This window comes from Thalassophryne amazonica, chromosome 12 (genome assembly GCF_902500255.1).
Source record: "Thalassophryne amazonica chromosome 12, fThaAma1.1, whole genome shotgun sequence".
Taxonomy (NCBI): Eukaryota; Metazoa; Chordata; class Actinopteri; order Batrachoidiformes; family Batrachoididae; genus Thalassophryne; species Thalassophryne amazonica.
This window is the reverse complement of record NC_047114.1, coordinates 82,672,858-82,691,210: the sequence shown is the minus strand read 5'-3', so window position 1 is coordinate 82,691,210 and position 18,353 is coordinate 82,672,858. Positions and strand designations below refer to the sequence as shown.

Sequence of the window (18,353 nt, the reverse complement as noted above, 5' to 3'; positions counted from 1 at the left end):
AACCATTTCGGAATTATACAACTTTGTACACAGTAACTAAATTAGCGGAGTTTGAGTAATTGTGCATTAGATGCATGAAAATTTCCAAGTTACTATGTCTTGGGCTTTATGTCGTTACTAAGAAATGTAAACAAACGGTATGGCCCTATATGGTAAATCTGCCTGCAGTAAGCAGTTCTGAAATACTGAGAAACTGCAAGAAAGAGACTAAGCCACCAAGATTATCCTGAAGGTGTTAACTTTTGTGGCTGTTCAGTGAAACTGCATTGTGCAACTTTAGTCTGCTGCATCATCAGTTATACAGCTTCTAAACAGGTTACATGTTGGAAAAATGTATTACTTATGGTAATAAATATGAATGAAATTGGTCACCTGAGATATCACACTAACAAGTAAACAAATGGCTGGACCGACAAACATACTGATCGCTATTTTGCGCCCGTTTCATACCACTGAAAGTGATGCGTTTGTTAGAAGCACAGGTGTGGCTAATAAACAGGTCATTGAGTTTAGTGTTAGGAAAAATAAACACATGCTTTGTATACATTTTTTTTATTGCAATAAGATTTCCAGACATCAGATTTATTAAATTATACTCCAGTATTGCATGAGACAGTCTTCAGAATGGTACTGTTCCAGATATGGACAACTAGGCGATCAAAAGACACCATTTCCACCAGAGATAAAGACAAAGGTTTACAATTTCACTTTTTCCCCCAGAAATGTGCGACATGAAGCAGCAGCATAAGATTAATACTACACTATACAACAGGTCGATATTGCGTAACAAGATTTTTTCTTTGAACGAGTCACGCCAACATGAGGAGCACGGCGAGTGACAGCTTGTGCCAACTGAGAGACACTTTGAATTAAAAAAACCAAAGCAATGGTGTGTAAACTGGACAAAGAGCTGCAGATTGCAGTGGAATTACAGGAAATAACAGCTAGCGATAAACTATGACCCACACGCAAGTAGCTAGGTGCTCTTTGTTTTTGAGCAAACCGGAGTTTGCGAAAGGTGTCATGTCAGAATAACAGGGGGAGCAGCAGGTGTCTCCTGTTACGTTGGCGTAATGACAGCTTTCAGATAAACACACAACAAACCAATTGACACACTCATCACTACACGAAAAACAAAAAGTATCCGTCGCTCATTCTAACTAATCATATACGTAAAACCTAAAATTAACCATTCTGGGGAATAAGAAGTATATATATATATATATATATATATATATGTGTGTGTGTATGTGTATAAAGCAAAATTAAGTAATTAATCTTTTTTCTTTTAATAATTTCTTGGACTGTTAAGTATGCATATAGTTTTGATTTAACAATAGAATCCATATATAAATGATACATTTGTTTTTATATTTAAATATAATCCTTGCTTTGTCTAAAAGGAGCACCTAAATTTAGCTTAGGTCCTAAAACACGTCGAACTGGAAAATAATGCAGCCTCGGGGGCCCTGCAGAGGGCGCTACCTGTCCGCAGGGCAGTGGCTGGGCTTCGACTGAGAACGTAACTCTGTCGAGGTCAAGTGGACTCCAGTGAAGCTGGTCAGTTACATTCAAGACACTCGGCTGTTGTCCAGGACATTGTTTTTTTTTGGGTTTTTTTTTGCAAATCTCAGTCGACTCGACACCTTTAAAGGGTTTCAAATCTCTTTGTTTAGCTTGACAATAATCTGATGTGCTTTTCGTTTTTTTTTTTTTTAAAGAATACTTGGAATTTGACACTAGACACAGATAGAAAAAGAATGAAGAGATGTACCACAGCTCTGACCTCCACATTACTTCAGCATGCATTAACTGTTTGGCACTAGAGTTTGCATCACCTGGTTGTTTCTTCAGATACTTCAAAAAGAGCTTTTCAAGCTTCAGTTGCACAACAATGCTGTGTTATTCTGGAACAATGAAAATTAAGTATGCCAGCTGTGTCCCAGATGCTCAGATTGACACTCAATGGGTCCCAAGTTAACTACAAGTACTTCAGAATCATAGTATCGCAAAAAGCCAAGTACCCCCTGTCTGCAATTTCAGCTTCTTTGAAGAAACTACAGGATTTGGTCCATCTGGATTTAGTTCTGGTGTCCATGTGCTGCCCAAGAAAGCCATCAGAGGTACTGGCATTCAGTGTGCTGTGAGAGTTAAATTGTTTCAGAGCTGATAGAAAAGAAAGAAAAACAAATCCAATTGTTTACCCGCTCTACTGGACAATACATTTGTGGCCACCAGACCCGGATCCTTATTTGGATGTAGACCAAAGTACATCTAAAGATATAAAATCATATGCATGATTTTTCCCATGAATATTGGCGCATTAATATTGTAGAAAATCAAAATTAAGTGACAGCCATATCTGAAAATAATTTTCCATGACCCGATCAGCCCTGGGATCTGGATAGACAAGGTTTAAAGGGTTCTTCAACCCTCTACCAACTTTCATGACTTTTCATGTAAACACATACATGATGAGAACCAAACTTCATCTAAAGGAAACAAAGAAATGGGAACATCATGTCATTTCAAGGTGAAATTGCATATAAAAGCAACTCTGGTGACAATTTAAACAAACTCTCCACTGTGGCTTTTGTTGGTCTGACAGGTGGGAACCAAACCTGTTTTTTCTGATAATTTCCTCAGGCAAACGTGGGGCAGCAATTTGAACATAAATGACATTTGAAGGGAGGAATCACATCCACCAGGAGGTGGTTTGTTGTCCTTTGTCTTAGCAGTTTACTTTTTCACAGGTGTGTCTGTCGGTACTGCTTAATGGAAGATCTTAACAAAAAAAGAACTGGACCCTCTCCATGGCCCAGGTTGGAGTGGAGAGGCAGGTCCTGGATCACAGTAGGGCGGGAGGGAAGGACACAAAAGACAAAAAAAAAAAAAAAAAAATCTAGAGTTTATGTTTCAGCAGTCTGGGGCCTTGCCTCATTCCCACCTTCTGCTTTCCTCTCTTGTGTTGTCTCATCTTCCTCTTCCTCCTCCTCATCCTCTTCTGTGTGTTGCTCCAGCTCTTCTCTGGTAATCATCTCAAAGTCGTTTCCGTTGCTGTGCTGCGAGCCGTCGTCCTCCCTGCGGTCGCTGTCTGTGTCTGACTGACGCTCTGCTCCTCCGTTGTTTTTATTCTCCTCTGGCCCCACATCTTTAATCTCTTCCTCTTCCTCCTCCTCCTCCTCCTCATCTCCATCTTTCTTCTCGCTGTCCGACCTCTCGTCACTGTCGGACTTCTGGGCTTTGGTGGAGGCGCTGTTGTCCTTGTCATCTGCCTTGTCTGAGGCCTTTTTGGAAGTTGAGCGTGGACCCTTGTACTCGTGCGTGTAGAGCGGTCTGAAGGAGTCGATGAAGCCGACGTCTGCCGTCAGGTTGGGCAGGAACCAGAAGTGGTGGCGTCCGCCTGTCACCAGCCAGATGAGCAGGAAGAGGATGCAGCGAGCTGAGGGGAGAACAGGCGGTCATTCTTACTGTACAAGAGCTTCTTAATGCTCTTGAAACTTATAAATGGTAAAGATACTAAATAGCTGATATTTATATTCTGAAAAGATAATACATAACCAGTTTATACCTTTGACCTAAACTGAAGAAACTGAGCACAGTGCACGTTTTGCATCATCAGTTTTTTTTAAGGAAACTTGAAATTTCAGCTACAATTTGACAGAAGGCATATCGGAGGTACAAGCCTAGATTTGATGTTTTGTTAAAAGAAAATTCTTCTTTGCTCAACTCCACTATGAAACTGTGAGAGATGATGCAAAATGCAAAACTTGCACTGTGTACAATTTCATCAATTACAGCCACAGAAGCCTGTAACTTCTTCAGGGTTGTCTGGGTGTATTGGTGGCTTTCCTCATTTCCCTTCTTGCACAGTCAGTTTTTCAGAACCATCTGCTCCGCACAGATTTACCATAGAGTGTTATACTGTGTTTCTTTGATGTACACAAAGTCCAAGACACAATCAGTGGTTTGGAAATGTTCATGTGTTCATCTCCTGTCTTGTCTGAAGAAGACTGGATGTAAAAGTGATGCTTTTATACATTATAATAAAGAGTGCACTTACTTATTCACACCATCACTTTTTAATTAATGACGCAGAGGTTACATTTCACAGAGTGCATAATTTTAGAAATTGTAATGTAAAAAGCCTGAATGTCTGTTTTCTGATGTCCTAATGATGCGTTCACACCGGGCGCCACGCGAGCGACAGCGGCGACAGGTTGCCATGTAATCCCTATGGAAGGACGCGTTGTGGCGCCACAAAAGTTCAAGCCACACAATGTGACGCGATGGATGCGAATCAAGCGACGCAAATAAAGCGATTGGCGTGATATCGCGTTGCATCGTGTCGCCCTCTTCTCCAAGTTGAAAAATCTGAAGTTTTTCATCTTGTGCCGCGATGACCAATCAGGGACTGGATATGTAGTGACGTGGAGATGTCTGGAGTTTATACTTGATGTGGACATGTCCTGTCTCTGGCAAACAGCCTGTGAGCAAGACTTATGTCCCTTTTGTCCTTTATTTAACACAATTATGAACTGCAGCAGCACCCTGTTTTTTCTTTTCTTTGTTCATATCGTCCGTGAAGATAACTACATAGGTGTATAATAAAACAAATGGTGGCTGGTTTATAACACAGTTATGACAGAGTTAGAGAGGAGAGCAAGGAACTGCAGCAGCAGCCAGTTTTTTTTTTTTTTCTTTGTTCACATGCGCGTGCGCAAACGGGACAGGAGGTCCTCAAACTGGATCCTGGAGAGTTTGAAGTACTGCTGAAAGTGGCCGTCATCCAGACGAAATGATGAATTTGTGGCGTCCGGTGTGAACGCGGCTCAAGGAGAGCGACACACCAGGCGATGGCGCGTCCATCACCAGGCGAGGGATGCAAATTTGTGCGTCGCCTGGCGTCCGGTGTAAATGCGGCATAACACACATCCATTCATACATACATACAGTGCATCCAGAAAGGATTCATAGTGCTTCACCTTTTTCACATTTTGTTGTTACAGCATTATTACAAAATAGATGAAATACTTTTCCTCAAAATTCTACACACAATACCCCATAATGACAATGTGGAAAAAAGCTTTTTTTTATTTCTTAAAAATAGAAACACTTTTTTCCATAAATAAAAGCATTCTTTAGTTGAGACATCTGTCAGGAGATTGTCCCAGCATTTTTATCTACATCAATGTTACTCGTACTCACCAACAGCAAGAAGTAAAATGCTGGCCACGAAGCACCCGGCGGCAACACTAAGATAGTACACGCCCACACGCATCTCTGCAGGCCACAGTGGGAACAGGGTGGCTGCGATCACCGCAATGACTAAAAATAATCAACAAACAAAAGCCGTTTTCTTTAACTGATAAATTGCCGTTTAAACAGGTCTGTGCTTGTCACTCACCAAGTATCAGGCCCATTGCAAATGTTTTGAAATGTACAGGATCGTAAATCCACACATACACCTACAGAAAAACACAGGGTTTATGTTTTTGTTGTGTCCCAATCACTGATCCGGTATGTGCCCGCCTTCACGCCAGCTCACCTCATTCCCGTCAAGGAACAGCTGGTCCTCGTGGGGCTCCAATTTAAACTTCTTCTTCACCTCTTTTTTCTTCTTGGGTGTTCCAGGGCTATCATCCTGAAATATTGATTGTTTTTAAATAAATAAATAATCCATGTGACAACTGTAAGAGTTATTACTCAAAGCAATGGACTTAAACTTTACAAAGTTGTATTCTGTACCAGACATCAAATGTGAAGCACAATAAACTGATATTCTAAATTTTCATTAAGTTAGCAGTCTGCCATTAATCAATAAAAAAACAAACATGAAACATGAAGCGTTTCGCCTCTGTGCACTTGAACCTGCAGAGTACAAACAATACAAACCCAAACAATAAACCACATGTTGCACTGGCACTGAGAGCCAATGGTGTGCACCGTCAATAGTTAAAAATGATCAGATTAACAGGAACTGTACCTTAAAAAAAAAAAAACCTGACTTTTAAACAACACTCTGGGCTACACCTTCCTGTTTTAATATATTGTGCAAAATGTACATTTTTGTCCATTTCAACATTGCAAAATGAGTGCGCTTCACTGCAGGTGACAATAATTCTGCAACAGCTGGTGTGAAGGTTTTTCTACTGTCAACATGTAAATGCAGCTAAGTCAATATTTACTGTCGGGTTAAGAGGCCGATCAGGTCAGCTGACTGGTCACTAATTAAACTGAGAACATGGTAAACTGTAGTCAGTCAGCGTTACACTCGGACCTTATTTTGGATCAAGTAGTGCAACAATCCAATAAACCTCAGTGACTTGGAACCAGGTGCATTTTCAGCCAAGTGCTGCTCTGAAATCAGTTTTTATATGATTATATTTCACCCTCTTAATTAATGTGTGACATTTTAGCTTTTGTTTTATTATCCCTGGTTTTCTATCTCTGTGTCCGCAGTAGGGGGCAGTCACATACACTCTTCTCTTTCTTGGCTTCACTGGCCTCAGGCTCCTTCTTCTTCTCCTTCTTCCCTTTTTTCTCCTCCTCCTTAGTGCTGTCACACTTGACTTTCTCCTTCTCCTTCTTGGTGTCTTTCTCAGGTTTTTTCTTCATCACTTTGAGAGCGCGATGGAAGAACTGCTTCTTCAGGAGTCTGTAGAAGGAGGTGAACAACAAGCAGTTACAAAATCTGACAGTGAACACTAACTCAGTTCATCTCATTACAGGTTTGAAAACATCTCAAGTGCACACAAAAGACTTCATCCCATTTTGCCTGTGATCTTAAGTCCCTGCAAGGCTGGAAAGAAGTTTACTCCAACTTCATTTTCATTAGTTGAACAGCTTGACAAGTTTATTCATTAAACATTTCATCTTTTTTTCTTCAGCTGAATCTGCTGTAATGTTCAGGCATGGCGCCCTACTCTTATAATGGCAGCAGTGGAAAAGGCTCCTTATTCTGGCATCACATTGGTGACACTTATGTCAACAAATAAAACAACTGGCCAATATCAAGGCCAGAAAAAAAAAGTGACTCCATATATCATATGATAAGTCAATATTGGAATTATTGTGAATACTATAACAGATGGTCATTGTTAGCTTGAAGAAAGTACCACTGTATTTTATTCATTCATTCAGTATTAATTAATAATCTGTATAAATATGTTGAGTATCTTTCTAATTATAACTTAGTGCATTGTGTTGTGGAATCCAGACCCAGGTAAAGTCCAGGTCATGAAGTGAATCACATATCTTTTATCTTGAGTCCTCATCAACCCTTGGCAGACGTCAGAAATATCTGGCTGCTCTTGTTTTACATGTTTTTCTGTTATTGTAGAAAGCCAACCTGTTACAGTAATCGACCACAGACTCCCTGGTGGTGAAGACAGCCTCTTCTCCCTTCTTAGCTTTGGCCCACTTGGAGTCCAGTAGACAGTCCACCGCCTTGGAAGCTGAAGAAAGAACACAAACATCACACAGTCTGTTAACACTCCCGTATCACAACACCACGCATCCTCCTGAACTCAATTCACAATATTTATCAGGTTTCCTGAGTGAATAATTCACAATCTGTGCAAAACAACTGCAGTGAATTACAAATGTGAGACAGTACACAGTTAGATCCTCAATGTTCAGTACTTGAATAAACAGGAGAAATTAGCAATTACAAAAGCATACAATGACTTTGCATATTTATGACGCCGTGGTCCTTCACGTCTGACATCAGATGAAAGCAGAAATGTTGCAGGAAGAGTACAAACCACAGCAGAGGTCACCAACCCTGCGTCTGACCTGCGTGTCTACCTTCTGCAACCACAGTTTCCTAACTCTGACCACTCCTGAGTTCACTAATTAGCAGTGGGTCGTGTTGGAAATCATGCAAGGCGGTGACCTCCAGAAGCAGAGTTAGTGACCCCTGGAGCTCACAACACATGGCCGCTTCTTCTTCAGTCAGCACATACAGTTTTATGTCGATAGCTGGAAAACCAAACAAGCAAGAACTCGTGTAAACAGTGTTTCCCCATTGGTTGTGAGGCAAATATGATCAGCTTTACATTTGCAACTACAGCAAAACATTTGTTGGGGGTATTTTACAAAGCTTACATGTGTACAGCACCTTGAGGCAACTTGTGTTGTGATTTGGCATTGTACAAATGAATTAAGTGAATGCTCCTATTCTGCACGACAGAATGAGAGAGCAGCAAGAGAGAACGAACTCCATTCACACCTGAGATGTGTCTGATGATAACTAGATAGGATAAACAAAAACCACTTGTCTTTTTGTCTCATCATGGAAATGCTTGTCACATCTGCTTCTTTTCACTCTCAGGCATGTGATGCCATATTCCATCCTGTGTTTCTGTGTCAAATAACCAGATTTAAAAAAAAAAAAAAATAAAAAAAATAAAAAATTGTTGTATGGCACACATTTATAAAGAGAAAGAAAACGAGTCCTACACAGGCCCTGAGGCTGAAAAGTCAATAAATGTATTGAAGAACTGATGGTTTTCACAACCAAGCTGCTGTAAGTTTTAATCAGTAAACATAATGCAGCATATTCATGTAATTTCTCAGAACATTTCTGGCAACAATGAAATGATAGAGAGTGTGTGTGTGTGTGTATACACATACACACGTATATCTGGTGACCAATAGCCTCCTGACTACCAGGACACACACACACACACACACACAAAACCCCTGGCAAAAATTATGGAATCACCAGCCTCGGAGGATGTTCATTCAGTTGTTTAATTTTGTAGAAAAAAAAGCAGATCACAGACATGATACAAAACTAAAGTCATTTCAAATGGCAACTTTCTGGCTTTAAGAAACACTATAAGAAATCAAGAAAAAAAAATTGTGGCAGTCAGTAACTGTTACTTTTTTAGACCAAGCAGAGGGAAAAAAAATATGGACTCACTCAATTCTGAGGAATAAATTATGGAATCACCCTGTAAATTTTCATCCCCAAAACTAACACCTGCATCAAATCAGATCTGCTCGTTAGTCTGCATCTAAAAAGGAGTGATCACACCTTGGAGAGCTGTTGCACCAAGTGGACTGACATGAATCATGGCTCCAACACGAGAGATGTCAATTGAAACAAAGGAGAGGATTATCAAACTCTTAAAGAGGGTAAATCATCACGCAATGTTGCAAAAGATGTTGGTTGTTCACAGTCAGCTGTGTCTAAACTCTGGATCAAATACAAACAACATGGGAAGGTTGTTAAAGGCAAACATACTGGTAGACCAAGGAAGACATCAAAGCATCAAGACAGAAAACTTAAAGCAATATGTCTCAAAAATCGAAAATGCACAACAAAACAAATGAGGAACGAATGGGAGGAAACTGGAGTCAACGTCTGTGCCCGAACTGTAAGAAACCACCTAAAGGAAATGGGATTTACATACAGAAAAGCTAAACGAAAGCCATCATTAACACCTAAACAGAAAAAAACAAGGTTACAATGGACTAAGGAAAAGCAATCGTGGACTGTGGATGACTGGATGAAAGTCATATTCAGTGATGAATCTCGAATCTGCATTGGGCAAGGTGATGATGCTGGAACTTTTGTTTGGTGCCGTTCCAATGAAATTTATAAAGATGACTGCCTGAAGAGAACATGTAAATTTCCACAGTCATTGATGATATGGGGCTGCATGTCAGGTAAAGGCACTGGGGAGATGGCTGTCATTACATCATCAATAAATGCACAAGTTTACGTTGATACTTTGGACACTTTTCTTATCCCATCAATTGAAAGGATGTTTGGGGATGATGAAATCATTTTTCAAGATGATAATGCATCTTGCCATAGAGCAAAACTGTGAAAACATTCCTTGCAAAAAGACACATAGGGTCAATGTCATGGCCTGCAAATGGTCCGGATCTTAATCCAATTGAAAATCTTTGGTGGAAGTTGAAGAAAATGGTCCATGACAAGGCTCCAACCTGCAAAGCTGATCAGAGACTGCAAGCTGTTATAAAAGCCAGAGGTGGTGCAACAAAATACTAGTGATGTGTTGGAGCGTTCTTTTGTTTTTCATGATTCCATAATTTTTTCCTCAGAATTGAGTGATTCCATATTTTTTCCCTCTGTTTGGTCTAAAAAAGTAACTGTTACTGACTGCCACAAATTTTTTTCCTGATTTCTTATAGTGTTTCTTAAAGACAGAAAGTTGCCATTTGAAATTACTTTAGTTTTGTGTCATGTCTGTGATCTGCTTTTTTTCTACAAAAATAACAACTGAATGAACATCCTCCGAGGCTGTTGATTCCATAATTTTTGCCAGGGGTTGTATACATACATACATACATACATACATACATATATATATATATATATATATATATATAAAATAAAAGCACCGAAGCCTATTAATATCTCCTTGAATCAAGTTAAAATACTACCTGACAAGTAGTACCACCGTAATGCCAAGATTATGTAACGTTAATATTCGTATGGTGTTATTTCACACAGTGCTTGGTTGTATCAAATGCCAGAAAATGGATAAATTAGATAGCAGCTAATGCTAAAAACACAGCTTATCCATTTGTCTCTCTAGCAACCGCTGTGGTTTCTTCAACGGAGTGTTGTAGTCCAACCATTTCTCTGGGTAAGGATCCAGTGGTTTGGGTTTTTTTTCTCCACAAAATGGAAAGAACAGACATAGGGACATTTGGGTGGATTTTTCAAATTCAGCGCCTTTAGCCAGCACTGGAGATCCTCATCTTTCGATAGCGGAGGGAACAAGTTAAATGCTCATCTACAGCACTCAGATCCCCTCCTATCCATGTTCAAAACATTGTTCTGAAAGTAATAGTTTCCTCTTCTTCCAGCTGTTGTGGCACCCACGAATTGAACAATTAATGCTGCTCATGTTTGGACACTTCTAGCGTACTATGTTCCCACGTACCTAATCATTAGATGCAGTGGCAAACCGGAAGTTGTTTGACAAAATGGAGTTGCCCACCCTGACTTCCTGAATAAGGTGAATATCATTTCACAAAACGTGAAAACACAATGCACATCACAACATCGATACATTTATGTGCTCGGTACTGCTTATATAAATTTTATGTAAATTCATTCATACAGAAGTGTTCAGAATAATAGTAGTGCTATGTGACTATAAAGATTAATCCAGGTTTTGAGTATATTTCTTATTGTTACATGGGAAACAAGGTACCAGTAGATTCAGTAGATTCTCACAAATCCAACAAGACCAAGCATTCATGATATGCACACTCTTAAGGCTATGAAATTGGGCTATTAGTAAAAAAAAAAAAAAAAAAAAAAAAAAAAAAAAGTAGAAAAGGGGGTGTTCACAATAATAGTAGTGTGGCATTCAGTCAGTGAGTTCTTCAATTTTGTGGAACAAACAGGTGTGAATCGGGTGTCCCCTATTTAAGGATGAAGCCAGCACCTGTTGAACATGCTTTTCTCTTTCAAAGCCTGAGGGAAATGGGACGTTCAGGACATTGTTCAGAAGAACAGCATAGTCTGATTAAAAAGTTGATTGGAGAGGGGAAAACTTACATGCAGGTGCAAAAAATTATAGGCTGTTCATCTACAATGATCTCCAATGCTTTAAAATGGACAAAAAACCAGAGACGTGTGGAAGAAAACGGAAAACAACCATCAAAATGGACAGAAGAATAACCAGAATGGCAAAGGCTCACCCATCGATCAGCTCCAGGATGATCAAAGGCAGTCTGGAGTTACCTGTAAGTGCTGTGACAGAAGATGCCTGTGTGAAGCTAATTTATTTGCAAGAATCCCCCGCAAAGTCCCTCTGTTAAATAAAAGACATGCAGAAGAGGTTACAATGTGCCAAAGAACACATCAACTGGCCTAAAGAGAAATGGAGGAATATTTTGTGGACTGATGAGAGTAAAATTGTTCTTTTTGGGTCCAAGGGCCGCAGACAGTTTGTGAGACGACCCCCAAACTCTGAATTCAAGCCAGAGTTCACAGTGAAGACAGTGAAGCATGGTGGTGCAAGCATCATGATATGGGCATGTTTCTCCTACTATGGTGATGGGCCTATATACTGCATACCAGGTATCATGGATCAGTTTGGATATGTCAAAATACTTGAAGAGGTCATGTTGCCTTATGCTGAAGAGGACATGCCCTTGAAATGGGTGTTTCAACAAGACAATGACCCCAAGCACACTAATAACGAGCAAAATCTTGGTTCCAAACCAACAAAATTAATGCCTCGCAGATATGAAGACATCATGAAAAACTGTGGTTATACAACTAAATACTAGTTTAGTGATTCACAGGATTGCTAAAAAAAAGCAGTTTGAACATAATAGTTTTGAGTTTGTGGCGTCAACAGCAGATGCTATTATTGTGAACACCCCCTTTTGTACTTTTTTTTTACTAATAGCCCAATTTCATAGCCTTAAGAGTGTGCATATCATGAATGCTTGCTCTTGTTGGATTTGTGAGAATCTACTGGTACCTTGTTTCCCATGTAACAATAAGAAATATACTCAAAACCTGGACTAATCTTTTTAGTCACATAGCACTACTATTATTCTGAACACTACTGTATATTATAGTGTGTGGTGTTGCTGTATAACACCCAGCTTTTTTAATACTTTATATTACTTATTGTGTGTTATATTAGTATTTTCTTTTGCACATTTTCACTGTTACCCTATCCCAAACTGACATCACAACCTACATGCTTGTTTGATAAGAGTACTAACCCCAAGATCCTAAATCATTTTTATATTTATGGCTTTGCTAACCCTAATAGACCTTATTTTAAAGCTAGAACCCCAAACAGGCCCAGTTATGCCCTAGCTTAGACACCGCTTTAAAAAAAAAAAAAAGCAAAGCAAGTTCTTTTTTCCCGTTTATAGCTGCTGTTGGCTCTGCGCTAACAGCGAGAGGATGCACACAGACTTTGACAGAAAATAAATCATAATATGTTTAAAACACTAGCCGCAGGTGTGCTGCTGTTGTTCATTGTGTTGCCACGGTGCTGTGAGATAACGCAAATTGTTTTTACAACTCAGAGCTGCTACAGAAGCAGCAGACTAACGGCTCACCACATCCAGCGGTGATATACCAAAAAATATGGGGACAGGATTACCAGTAGGCGTACCGAACGTCTTACACGAGTACTTCAAAAATATTATGATCCAGTCAAGGCCCCTAGTAAAAACTGGAGCAAAGTGCCGTAAATACTGCATTTTTGTGGAATAGTTCAACATAATGCGAATCCAAGTACTAACCAATAAAGTAGTCGACTCGATGGCCCATCATGTTCGTGGACTTGGTGGGGCAGTTGAAACGGAGGTACTTGGCCACCGCCTTCTCCTCTTTAGTGGGCTCGCTCACCTCCTGGGGGCAATACACACACACAAAGAGGCAGAAAACCAAAATCAGTGACAATCCATGTACTTGGACAAGAGCCCGTTTCTAAATCTTTCAAATATCTCATACAGATTCTCACAACATTTGCACTGCTGGCAGCAATGAGCCACATGCCAACACAGGAAGAATGAGAACCTCAGCACAATGAGATTCAGTGCAGCTTTATCCTCTCCCACGGGCTCTGGCCAGCAACATGAGTCCCTCAAACAAGTCCTTGTTTTAGAGATGCAGTCATCAAGCACACAGCAGAGTAAACGCAAATTGCAGGAATGGTTATCTGGAAGCCAGACATCCACATAGCATACCCATGGTAAAACAATAATAGTAATAATAACAATAATAATAATATAGAAGCACAGTCAAACATGATCAAATACAACTGTCTTCAAAGAATTAGTTACTTAAAGGTTTAGTTAATGGGCAGAGTCACTGCATAACCAGCGGGTTCCATCTCCGAAGACGTGGAGAATTTGCTGCTTTTTCTGTTTAATATCACAACAAACTTAATATTTTTGGGGTTCTGACTGTTGGTTTTTCAAAACAACCGAAAAGTGTATTTGACCATATTTATAGGATAAATCACTTTTCATTGGGAACTGGGAGACTAGTCAGGATTGAGGAAAAGATGAATGCAGCAATGTACAGGGACATCCTGGATGAAAACCTGCCCCGGAGTACTCTTGACCTCAGACTGGGCAAACGGTTAATTTTTCAGCAGGACAATGACCCTAAGCACACAGCCAAGATATCAAAGGAGTGCCTTCAGGACAGCTCTGTGAATGTCCTTGAGTGCCCCAGCCAGAGCCCAGACCTGAATCCGATTGTACATCTGTACAGAGATTTGAAAATGGCTGTGCACCGATGCTCCCCATTGATCCTGATGGAGCTTGAGAGGTGCTGCAAAGAGGAATGGGGAAAACTCCCCAAAGATAGGTGCACCAAGCTTGTGGCATCATATTCAAGGAGACTTGAGGCTGTAATTGCTGCCAAAAGTGCATCAAAGTACTTAGCAAAGGGTGAGAATACTTATGTGATTCTTAGTTTTTTAATACATTTGCAAAAATTAAAACAAACAAAAAAAAACTTTTTCATGTTGTCATTAGTGGATGCTGTAAGCATAATTTTAAGGGAAAAAAATTACTCCAATTCAGAATAAGGCTGTAACATAAAATGTGGAAAAAGTGAAGCGCCATGAATACTTTTCAGATGCATCCTATTTAAATACATAACTAATCCATTTGCTCTTTCTATCACTAGTGTCACTGGGACTTTCAATACTGATAAGTACTTACAGGTGCAAATCAATACAATTCATGGCATAACATCTTGTGCCATCCTCAGAAAGAGTGTGTATTCTGGAGGGAGCAAAGCTTTAGTTTAGTTTAGTTTTTTTAACCCAGTGTGGGTGTGCTGCTGTTGTTTTTTTTTTTTACTTCTGTTGGCTTTGTACTAACACAGCCAGATGTTGCGGACAGACTTTAAAAGAAAAGCAAAATGTAAACATGTTTCTAAAACTCGCCTTACGCTGCTCATTTGTTAGATCACCACCACGCTTTGAGACAGTGAGATGACACAAACAGTTGAAAAAGCACTCTGAGCTGTGGCACAAAACAGGGAGCTAATGACTCGCCACATTCAGCACTGATGTATTGCAAATGCGGGGACAGGAATACCAGCAGTGAACATTAGTGAACATTGTCAGATACGTGCCATTATTACTATATTAGTATTTTCTGGGGGAGTGCAGGGGTGGTGGCCAAGTGGTTAATGCGCTTGGTTTCAGTGCAGAAGGATCTGGGTTCAAATCCCACCCGTCACATTTCTCCATGTAATGTGGAGTTGTGTCAGGAAGGGCATCCAGCGTAAAACCTGTGCCAATTGAACATGCACATCTACCTTGGATTTGCTGTGGCGACCCCGAGTGCAAACAAGGGAGCAGCCAAAGGGACTTATTTATAGTATTTTCTGGGTGAAAATTCACTTCTTTCTCACCACTCGTCTGTCCACTAGTTTAAGCCAGCTTTCGTTGGATTAAGTTCTCTTCACTCAAGAAAATCTTGTTGTAATCAAAACATTTCGCTCACCAACGCTGGTGGTGTTTGGCTGCTTTGCTGCAGAAGTTTGGGAAAGCAGATCTGGCCTTTGGCCCAGGATAAGCTAAAAAATTGTGATGAATTGTGCAACACTAATCTATTTTGGCAGTTGTGCAGCAGAATTAGACGGGAACTGAAAAAATATGGACCAGTCCATCTCTAGACTAAATAAGACCTGGGGAAATAAAGGCTTACATCATTGGCAGCACAGTGAATTAGTGGTTAGTACTGTTGCCTCACAGCAAGAAGGTCATGGGTTTGATTCCCACCTGTGGCCTTTCTGTGTGGAGTTTACATGTTCTCCCCTTGTCTGCATGGTTTCCTCCGGGTGCTCCGGTTTCCTCCCACATTTAAAGACATGCAGGTTAGGTGAATTGGAAACTTTATAATTACCCAGGTCTCCCTTGCAAAAGAGGTCTCGATCTCAATGGGACTACCCTGGTTAAAAAACGGTTAAATTAAAATTGGAATACTGTATTAGAAAAGCAGCAGATTCTCATACTTGCAAAGCAGGACCACTGACGAGCACATTGATATATTATCCCAAACAATACATTGCTCATTAAAGTGGCTGACAATACTTTTTTTCTGTTGATCGACTAATCTGTCACTCAGATAATCACTTGATTTTTAATTGTGACAGAGATGACGAACGAATGAGTTCATGTGTTTGGGAAGGACCAATAATAATAAACTATTAAGAATGGGGGTTTCATATCTATTCAGCTATGTGGGTTTCTGACAAACTTGCATTAACATACATCTCCCCAAAAACCAGGGCCTGGCTCTGAAGCTGCTGTTGATGCTCTCCGTGGACGCTTTAATTAAAAACGTTATGTAAACATCATGTCTGCTGGAAGCTGACGCAGCTCAGCCACAAAGCATGAAAACTCAAGTACTTCCAACACCACAGTATTTGTGTACTCAACAAACCGTGTGTGCTAATGATAGCGAAGATAAAAAAAAAATTAGGTTAAAAAAATGTCCGAACCAAATGCTAAATTCAACATTTGTTGTCGCTCGCTAGCAAAACTAGCTAACGTTAGCTCGCTCTCCACTATCGCCTGTGATGTAAGGGCTTCATCGAACATGTTCCGTTTAACAAACATCCTCCAACACGTCAAACGCCCGCCCGTGTGTTTACGCGGTGACCTTGATACTCAACAGATAAACTTATTTTTCGAAAAATCAATGTTACCTGAATCCGCTTCTTGTGCCTCCTGCGCTCCGCCATGATCCCTCAGCAGCTCGTGACACCGACACTTCAACACTTGTATCGGTCTCGCGAGGTTCTATCTCATTTGTTGTTCATGGAGCATTGTGCCGAAATCTGGTTCATTGTCGAAACACAAGATTCATATTGTAGTGATCTGAATTTCATTTATCACCACTCACATTAAAGGCGTCGCTGTAGTTACATTCTATTTATGCAAGACCTGTATCATAAGTTGTAGTTCTAATGTGTGTGATGTTATTCTTACAAATGAGAATGCATTACTGGATCTCAGAATGACCCAGAGAGCATATAATTCATAATTAATTTATTGTGTGACGTATAAACATGTATAAAAATACAATAATAGCACACATCATTACTCATTTTAAAAAAAATCAGTAAAACTTATAAATAACAGTGTAAAACGCGTAAGTAGCACAGTCAGTCATTAAACACCATAAAAAAAATCAATTACAATAAAAATCAAACACCATAAAATTATCATAGTACTTTTTACAAGTACTAACATATGGAGCATTTACCACATGATGAGGGAGGCTATTCCACAAAGTTACAACTCTATGTGAAAAATATGTTATATCTGCATCTTGCATATCAAACATGCATCTCTCAAACCTTAATAAACCCAATTTTGGAAAAAAATTTTCAGGTCTGATATTTTCAAAACCATAAACCATCATATAAACCTCAATCAGGTCTCCACAGACTCTTCTATCTCCTCATATGGTAAATCAACCAATTCTTGTACAATTTTTGTGGCCCTCCTAAGAACTTTTTCCAGTACATTTTTGTCTCTCTGAAGATGAGGGGACCAAAGCTGGACACTGCTTTAATGAGGTCTCACATAACTTTCATACAAGATCAATGATTCTTTGGAAATATAGGTAAAAGTTCTCTTAATCATCTTAATCAAAATTCTATTTGCTTTGGCTGCTGCATTACATATACAAGTATATTTAGAAAAATTGAACTTGTCATTTACAAGTACACCCAAATCATTCTCCTCCTTTACAGTTTCCATTACAATTCCATTTATTTCATACTGGTAACATGGATTTTTATTACCTATATGTAGAACATTGCACTTGCTACAACCCAATAACCATTCATCAGACTATTTTAAAAGGTTGTCAATATCATTCTGCACATGGCAATAGTCAACCAGTGACAGAATCGGATGATAAAGTTTCGTATCATCTGCAAAAACTTTACATTGCATATTTATGACTACTGGAAAATTATTTATAAATACTAAAAATAACAAAGGTCCCAAGACAGAGCCCTGTGGTTCTCTGCTAGTAATGACAGTGACCATATGGTCCCTGCTAAATTTAACCAATTCTGTTGATATCCTTTTAAGATAGTCTTCTAACTATCTATTAAATTTTGCAGAGTTAAATTAACTCTGCACTGAGTGCATAGAGTGCCACTCCAAATTGATTTCAATCAAGTTGATCAAGTTCATTTGTACTATGATAGAGTTGATTTAACACTATTTACAGTGTAAGCACAGTGTGGTACTCAACAAAACAAAAAAAAAAAATACAACACTTTTGTTTTTGTTCTCATTCACTTTTTACACCACAACACAATGCCAAAGATGTCACAAATTAAG

The 18,353-nt window shown here is 39.5% G+C and overlaps 1 protein-coding gene across 1 annotated transcript; it reads right to left on the bottom strand.

Moving 5' to 3' along the window:
- Positions 1-689: 689 nt before the first annotated feature.
- On the bottom strand, positions 690-16,786 carry sec62 (SEC62 homolog, preprotein translocation factor). Its single transcript, XM_034183062.1, has 8 exons — positions 16,700-16,786; positions 13,267-13,375; positions 7,352-7,457; positions 6,481-6,658; positions 5,549-5,644; positions 5,408-5,468; positions 5,209-5,328; positions 690-3,442 (listed from the first exon to the last, which is right to left on the bottom strand). The coding sequence occupies exons 1-8, from the start codon at positions 16,733-16,735 to the stop codon at positions 2,910-2,912; spliced, it is 1,239 nt and encodes a 412-aa protein (XP_034038953.1). The 5' UTR covers positions 16,736-16,786; the 3' UTR covers positions 690-2,909.
- Positions 16,787-18,353: the final 1,567 nt, after the last annotated feature.

Excerpts from the sequence above, each read along its gene's own strand:
- sec62 (XM_034183062.1), bottom strand. The coding sequence starts at position 16,735 with ATGGCGGAGCGCAGGAGGCACAAGAAGCGGATTCAG. Across the intron at positions 6,659-7,351 it reads GTGGTCGATTACTGTAACAG|ACTCCTGAAGAAGCAGTTCT; the intron begins GTTGGCTTTCTA and ends CTCCTTCTACAG. Across the intron at positions 5,329-5,407 it reads TGCAATGGGCCTGATACTTG|TCATTGCGGTGATCGCAGCC; the intron begins GTGAGTGACAAG and ends GATTATTTTTAG.